The sequence below is a fragment of the Gopherus flavomarginatus genome, chromosome 3 (genome assembly GCF_025201925.1).
Source record: "Gopherus flavomarginatus isolate rGopFla2 chromosome 3, rGopFla2.mat.asm, whole genome shotgun sequence".
Classification (NCBI taxonomy): domain Eukaryota; kingdom Metazoa; phylum Chordata; order Testudines; family Testudinidae; genus Gopherus; species Gopherus flavomarginatus.
The window spans coordinates 24,886,324-24,894,703 of NC_066619.1; the positions used below are offsets into that span (position 1 = coordinate 24,886,324).

Sequence of the window (8,380 nt, forward strand, 5' to 3'; positions counted from 1 at the left end):
TGTTATCCTAGGGCTAAATAACAAAACTTGTATAGAGGCTGTTGCACAATGGGGAAGAATAATTCCCTCCACTGAAGGAATTACGTGATGAAATTCCATGGCCAGTATTCTACCAAAGCTCAGACTAGATGGTCCTTATGGTTCCTTCTAGCCTTACAATTTATGAAAGCCTTCCTCTTCTCTGACCTCACAGTGAAACGGGCGTTTCTTCCATAGATTTTAAGACCAGAAGGAACCATTGTGATCACATAGTCTGACCTCCTGCATAACACATGCTGTAGAATTTCTCCCAATTTCTCCATCAAACTCATAACTTCTGGCTAAGCTAGAGCATCTCTGATTAAAGACATCCAATCCCGATTTCATGGGATTGCTTTAAAAATCCCAACCCTGATGTTCTAAGGGCTACACTGGGAGTTTAGGCTCTGTCCTGGAGAACTCAGTTCAGTTTCTCCTTCCACTCACATGACATTTTTAAACAAGGGTTACCAAACATTTAAACAGGACAGCACAACCTTCCACATCAGCATACACATTGGACCAATAGCAATTCTGCTTATAGACTTGCTTTAGATCCAACACCAGCTGCACATCACCAGGCTTGTAGTAGATTGACAATCCTTCCCAGCTATCCATCCTCCCTTTTGTTTCATTCCGGTCACTGAACTCTCCTCCTTTCCTAACTTCATACAAGGAAGGCAGAAAAATCACTTGACAGACACACTCCAGCCTTGCATAGCTAAATTCACAAGAAAAGACAGAAACATGTGAAAGAAAAATCATCATATTCTCAATTCCATGTGTCAGCAAGAATAATTAATCATGAGCGATGTGTATTACCTGCCCCACAGCCAGCCCAAGTCCAAGAAGTCCAGTACGGATCCAAGAAGTCCTGCTCCAAGGTTCAACCTTCTCCAGGCATGTGCTCCATACCTCCAGCACCCAACCCACACCACTTAATGTCCATATACAAATATATACCTTGAGTTGAGGGATTGGGGTGCAGGTATTCAGAGCCTGTTTTTCCTTGTGCATTTCCCCAGGAGAAGGAGGTGGGAAGTGAATTAAATGCACTTTCCTCTGTTTTTTTTATCTACATCATTAATGCCTCTATTGCAGAAATCCTTCCCTTCAGCCCAATTTCTATTGCAAATGAAACTAAAAATACCAAGGTTGCCCTTTAAAAAAAAACAAAACAAAACTGTGATTTTATTGAGGATGTCTATATAAACTTCAAGACCCAGTGAAGGTTTACAGATTCTGGATTAGGGCTCGAGTTCGAGTTCACAGAGGTTTACTGCTCTAGGTTTAAATGAGAATATAAATAATAAAAGAGAGAGTCAGGAGTCCCAGTTTTTAGCCTAAAACAAAATATACAAATCAGCTCTTTATTAGATATCGTAAATCAAGGCTACTTTTGAAACAGGAGTCTGACCCACAATATTAAAGTACACAAATCCTAGCATTAAATCTGTTGTCAGCCAAGATAAAGAAGTCAAGCAAACATGAGCCCAACAAAAAGGGAATGCAAAGGAGAGGCTATACAAGGCAAGGATGTTATATCAGGGTTGTATCAAGGCTACTTACTTAGTAATAAGAGAGGCCAGACTTCTCTTAAAAAGAGCAAGTTATAACGACCGTAGTGCCTCCAAAACCCTTGTTCCAAACATTCCAAATACTTAGAGAGTTCAGATCTCTATCTGAGCTTTACGCTCGAGCCGAATAATGTTGGATACAGTATAGAACAGGAGTGGGCAAACTTTTTGGGCTGAGGGCAACATCTGGGTGGGAAAATTGTATGCAAGGACAGGGCAGGGGGTTGGGGTGCAGGAGGGAGTGCAGGGTGTAGGAAGGGGTGCGGTGTGCAAGAAGGGGCTCAGGGCAAGGGATTGGGGCAGAGGAGGGCTACAGAGTGTATGATGGGGCTCAGGGAAAGCGGTTGGGGTGCAGAGTGCAGGAGGCGGCTCAGGACAGGGAGTTGGGGTGAAGGAGGGGTGCAAGGTGTATGAGGGAGCTCAGGGAAGGGGTTTGGGGTGCAGGAGGGATGCAGGGTGCAGCAGGGGGCTCAGGGCAGGGAGGTGGGCTGCACAGGGGTTCAGGGTGCAGCAGGGAGCTCAGGGCAGGGGGCTAGGGTGCAGGAGGAGTGTGAGGCATACGAGGGGGCTCAGGGCAGGGAGTTGGAGTGCAGGCAGGGTGCTCAGGGCAGGAAGTTAGGGTTCAGGAGGGGTGCGAAGTGTAGGCAAGGGGCTTAGGGCAGGGAGTTATGGGGTGGGGTGCAGCAGGGGTTCGAGCTCCAGGGTGGCAGCAGCATGCACCAGGGCCAGGGCAGCTTCCCTGCACACCTGCCCTGTCCCTGGCCCCGTGCCGCTCCCAGAAGCACTTTTGAACTGTGACAAGAACTGGAGGTACATTTGCAGCTGTGACTGCTGTGAGAATTATTGGTAATCATGAGCGAAAGGCTGCTCATATGAGATTTCCTGCAGTCTCAAGAGGTTTGGGAGCTTCCACGTGATTTGTCCATCCAGAACAAGCTCTACCCATCACTAGCTCACTTGTCACTGGCAGCATTTGGTAAATGACAAGCTGTTTATTGAGAAGAATGAATCCATCTGTCTCAAAAATCAAAGAAAAAACAATGAGATAGTCTGAAACACTAAGTAGCATTTCATTCACAATGGTCCCTAAATCTCACTTCTTTCATAAAGTCTTTCTATAATAACCCAAATTCATAAATCTTTTAAAACTGGACCCATAAGAGACTCAAAATATTTCAGATAAAGACAATGCAATGATTATCTGGGGCTAATTGTATTCATGTAGGAACTATGGTTTTCATACATGCACAGCATCATGTGCGCCTATAAGAGCTTTATGAGGGCTGAATAAAGAACAATGGAAACAAACTGACTCCAAATAGTGTGTGACTAGTTTATCACATATTTCTCTGTGCTAATAATAAACATCAGCATACTATAAATTAGCAAGAATAAATAAGATTATATCACTTCTTCTACCCTCAGGTATATCTATGATATAAAAATGTTATTTCAGTACTAAAAACTTGATATATTATTTTTCAAACACAAGCCTTCTCAGGGGAACAACCAATATTGTAAAAAGAGAGTTTGATTCCTGTTCCCTATGTTATAAAAAAGAAAGGATGCTTAAGTAATTTTGAAGCCAAGTTAATAAATAGGAAAAAATACACTGTCCTCCATTTCCTGTTAATTTCCTTTCAATGAAATGTTGTTTTCTGTGCGCATCAATGCTGTTTATGTAGAAGTGATTGTTGAAACAGGTTTTCTGATTAAAGGTATCTGCTGATGGCTCACACAGTTCCCATAACACATTCATTAATTAATGTAATATATACTATACAGATCCCACAGTATAAGTCACAAAAGGTAACAATCTGCACTGAATAAAAGAAAGTTTTAATTATTCTTCAACTTAAGAGCTTTAGTTTGTTACCTTTTGCTATTATATGAGCCTCCAGCTAGTGTTCTTGAAGGTTTGTTATTTCATACCCTTTGTTGTCTTCTGAATCGTGAACATAAAAGCAACGTAACAAACGAAGGTGAAGAAACCTGATCTAAAAGCCCAGCAGAGTTCAAACTGGTAAGTGAAACTTCATGGTAAGAAAACATGTGGCATGCTGCTTGTACCACACAGTTTGGATGACAAGATGATGAACTCTGATATCAGGAAAGCATCCACACTGGAGAGGGCCTATTTGTGTTTTTTGCCGAACATCTGTCTCCAGCTTTTCCCAAGGAGAAAAAGTGATACTGCAGTAAAACTGGCATTATTTAACTCAAGCTTCTTTGTGAAAAAAGTATCATATGTAACTGGAAGAGAGCTGGCTGGAAAAAGGTTTCTGCCTTCTCCTCCTCCCCTACTTCACCCAAGGAATTTTGGAAATTATTTGACTTTTCAGCTAAAAATTGAAAACTGAAGTCGAGCTGGGAGCCCAGCATGTTGGGGGGAATGGGAGCATGAGCTACCAAAATGACAACTGCCATGAGACACTGCTATGGCATATCTGAATCAATGTTTTTGGCTGATGTTTTTCAGGTGTTTAGTTTTTCAAAACAAAAAGGACAAAATAAAAAACCTACAACACAACCCTATGTTGTGAGATGTTCCATGGAGAGCAGAGACGTTTCATGAAAAATTTCACTTAGTCAAAGACACAATTTTCCATGGAAAGATAACTTTCACAGAAGATTTTTGACTGGCGCAAAATGGGAACCTGAAGTAAACTTTTCCCTACTGGAAAAAGGGAGGCGGGAGAACAACAACTAGATCCCGTCCAGCTATAGTATCAACATGCCAATAACGACATTCAACTCTGTTTCATCAAGCCTGGACAGAACAGCTTCTCTTTTCCTCCAGTGCCTGACAGAGATAGGCAGAGAGTGCTTGGAAGACAGTTAAGACTGATCAAAACAATCATAATCCAGTTTATCTGCATTAAAATAAACTATTTGAAAATGGACATGGAAAATAGAAAGACAGGCCTGTTCTCACTGATGCCAAGGCAATGCACAGTTGTTACACACTTATTAATATGCATGGCCAACATCATTTGGATGCCATCTGTTCTAACCCACTAAGAAACTTTCTGATGGGCTTCACAAAGAGTTGAAAGCAATTGAATGAGTTCATTTTTAAAAAAATGACCTTTGTTCACTCTCTAAGCCATGGTTTCCTCTTTTATTAACTTTCACATATCTCTCTAGCAACAATGCCATCATCCTTTAAATGCACTGGATATTACTGTTCCACTGTGGGAACTCTTCCACATAATAGTCACTTATCTATGTGGTTATGATTGCCCTACAAGCCATTGCTTGAAGACCTGTATCAGTCTCACAAAACATATTGTCTTACTGCTTGTCCTCATGGTATAAAATTGTCAGTGGATGAAGTTATCCATAAAAAAAGGTAGATAATTATCATTTGGTTGTGGATCTGCTTGGAATCACATTAATTTCTGTATGGACTTCTGCTTGGAAAGCCACAGGATTTTAAGGGGAGCATGCCATATAGAACAGCTGTGTCTTCAGCCACCACATCTTTGACCACACACAGCCCCAGCTGTGTGCTGTTCATGGTGTCTCATGTCCATAGCTCCTCCCCTCCACTTTCCTTATTTTCTCTCCACAATGTCCAAAAGCTGTTAATCCTTCTTCACTTGCACCAGAACTATCAGCCAACCACGGATATGACCACAGCCAACCCTTGTTTCATCTAATAATCTCTTTACCACTGCACAGCTACCATGAGCCTAGTTTTTATGTGCATTAACACTCTCCAGGATGCAGAACAGAGCCTACTTTGCATTGTTTGGTGTTTCTCCCTTACAATAATTGCTACTATTCTGCCATCCTCGGAGAATTTTCTCCTCTCCCTCTCCCTCCAGTTCAAACAGCTGGTGGGTCAGAAGACCTGGAATTGTTGATGCCAATTAGCTCCACAAAAAATGCAGATCCCTTTTACAGATGAGGGATGTTTGCTTTTACTAAAGTACTAAGTGCAAAATTCTTGCAAACTTCGCATACATTTGAAATTCCAAAATAACTTAGCAATAATATTTCTGAAAACAAAAATTGTTTAGTTCCCCTCCAAAAAACTCAGGCTTGAAAAGTAGAAGATTATAGCAGCTGCTTCATTTTAGAAAAATCCTCAAAATATCCAGTTTCTCTCTTTTAATTAGGACTGCTCTGAGAAGCCTGTAAACGGAGGGGGCTGCTTGTCCAAATGATTTGTTTCTCATTAATTCCAAAACTGTCTCTTATGCAAATAGAATAAATGCAATAAAAATGGTTCTGTACTTAGACTCATAGACTTTGAGGCCAGAAGGAACCATCATGATCATCTACCCTGACCTCCTGCATATTGCAGGCCACAGAACCTTACCACCCACTCAGTAGGCCCATAACATCAGTCTGAGTTACTGACCATGCTCAAATCTTGATTTAAAGACTTCATATTCCAGAGAATCCACCATTTACTCTAATTCAAACCAGCAAGTGATCCAGGCCCTGTGCTATAGAGGAAAGCAAAAAAACAAAACAAAACAAAACAAAAAACAGAGTCTCTGCCTCTGACCTGAGGGAAAATTCCTTCCCAGTCCCAAATACCGTGATCAGTTCGACACTGAACACGTGGGTGAAACCTACTAGCCAAACACCTGAGAAAGAATTATTTGTAGTAACTCAGAACCCTCCTCATCTAGTGTCCCATCACCAGCCATTGGAGATGATATTTGCTCATAGTAGTCCCCGATGGGCCATATGCCATTGTATGCAACCTCATCATATCATTCCCTCTCTAAACTTATCAAGCACAGTCTTGATTTTGCCCCCACTGCTCCCCTTAGAAGCCTGTTCCAGAACTTTACTCCTGTGATGGTTAGAAAACTTTGTCTAATTTCAAGCCTAAAGTTGTTGATGGCCAGTGTATATCCATTTGTTCTTGTGTCCACACTGGCACTTAACTTAAATAATTCCTATCCATCCTCTATGTTTATCCTTCTGATGTATTTACAGAGAGCAATCATATCTCCCCTCAGCCTTCATTTGGTTAGGCTAAACAAGCCAAGCTCCTAAGGCAGGTTCTCCATTCCAATGATTGCCCTAGCAGTCCTTCTCTGCACCTATTCAGTTTGAATTCATCTTTCTTAAACATGGGGGACCATGCACACAGTATTCCAGATGAGGTCACACCAGTGTCTTACCTATCTTTACTGGAAATATCTCACCTAACGCATCCTAGGATTCCATTCGCTTTTTTCACAGCCACATCACATTGGTGGCTCACAGTCAACCTATGATAGACTAATACACCCAGGTCCTTCCTCTTCTGTTGCGTCCAACAGATAAGTCCCCAGTTTGTAGCAAAAATTCTTCTTGTTAGACCTTAAATGCATAACCTTGCAAATTACACTATTCAATTTCATCCCATGACTATTACTTCCATTTTCAAGGTTGTCCAAATCTTCTTGTAGGAGGGCTAGTCTACACTAGAAAGGCTAAAGCGGTACAGCTGCACCAATGCAGCTGTGTCACTGTAAAGCATCTGTTGAAGACACTCTATGCCCCCAAGTTTACAGATTCATTTAAAATCCTTGCTATTGGGCTTGCAATTTCATGTGCCATTCCCTTTAATAGTCTAACTTGCTGTAATGTGGCTCCACTCACCACACAGGTGCCTACGGCTGGAGATTAGCTCCGCAGGTCAGTATACCCTTTCCCGATGGTGCCTCACCTGCTGCTGCTTCTGCTCCTGGACCCACATCGCTCTAAGAATCACAGTGTCCTCTTTGTAGCACAGCCGGAGGCGAGTTCTGCAGTCCAACTGTCCTGCCACTTCCCCAATGGCATCTAGAGCCAACTGTCCGGCCACTTCCCTATGGTCCTAGCACCCTCTTTGCCCTTGCCTCAGGGCCTCAGCCTGCAAACCCCAGCGGCCAGCCAGGAGTCCTCTCTAGCTCCCCCAGTCCCCGCTAGCAGCACCGCTTTGTCCGAGGTGCTAGCTTTCATCTCCCTGCCAGGCACTCAGTCCTCCCGCTTGGAGCTCCAGGGAGTAACTGAACCTGCTCTGCCCTGCAGCTCTTCTTATAGGGGCCTGCCAGGCCCTGCTTGGCTGCTCCTCCCAGCCCTTCTTTAATTGGCTGTCTCCTGCAGAGTCTCCCTAAGACTGTATTAACCCCTTAGAGGTCAGTGTGGGCCCAATGCCCCATCACACTTGCCTGCACGAGAAATTCCCTAAAAGACCATTAATAACCTGAGGAGTTCTAGAGCTTTGAATTGGGAGACAAACTGGGCAGTTTGCAAAGTAGATCAAGTTTTGACTCTAAAAGCAACTCTAAAAATGAATACCATACTGAACAGATCGGAGTAAATGTCAGAAAGACAATAAGTCCTTTCCCCAAAGAGTTTACTGTCAGAAGGCACATGTGAAATAGAAATAAAACAGAACACACACTGAATGGAGTATGGGTGTCTAATCCTAGAGATGAGAGTGTACTAGGAATATTTTAAATTATTGTTCACTCATATTCTAAAACCAGCCTCTGGTCAATATTCATGTCTTTGTGAATATTCAACACCTCAAATATTTATGAATACTCGGTAAAAGCAATCATCAATTTCTTATTGTATGTTTGATTGCAGAAGTCACAACACACCCTGCTTTAGTTTGCTACATAAGTAACAGGCTACAAGTTTGTGAATTGTGAGAACTGTTTGGAGAATGAGGAAAAAAAGGGCAACATTTGTAAAATGAATCATTCACTGTGAATTCGTCACTCATACCTATTTTATACCAGAATACTCTATCTACCAGGGCTATAGGAAAGTCTGAAATACATTAT

At 42.3% G+C, this 8,380-nt stretch overlaps 1 protein-coding gene across 1 annotated transcript in view; it reads right to left on the reverse strand.

Annotated features, from left to right (window-relative positions):
- The window catches only part of ADAMTS12 (ADAM metallopeptidase with thrombospondin type 1 motif 12), a 226,202-nt gene extending 218,900 nt beyond the window's left edge, over positions 1-7,302 (reverse strand). Inside the window, exon 1 of the mRNA XM_050943769.1 lies at positions 7,273-7,302. Coding sequence (XP_050799726.1) covers positions 7,273-7,302 — 30 coding nt within the window. The remainder of the gene's footprint in view (positions 1-7,272) is intronic.
- Positions 7,303-8,380: the final 1,078 nt, after the last annotated feature.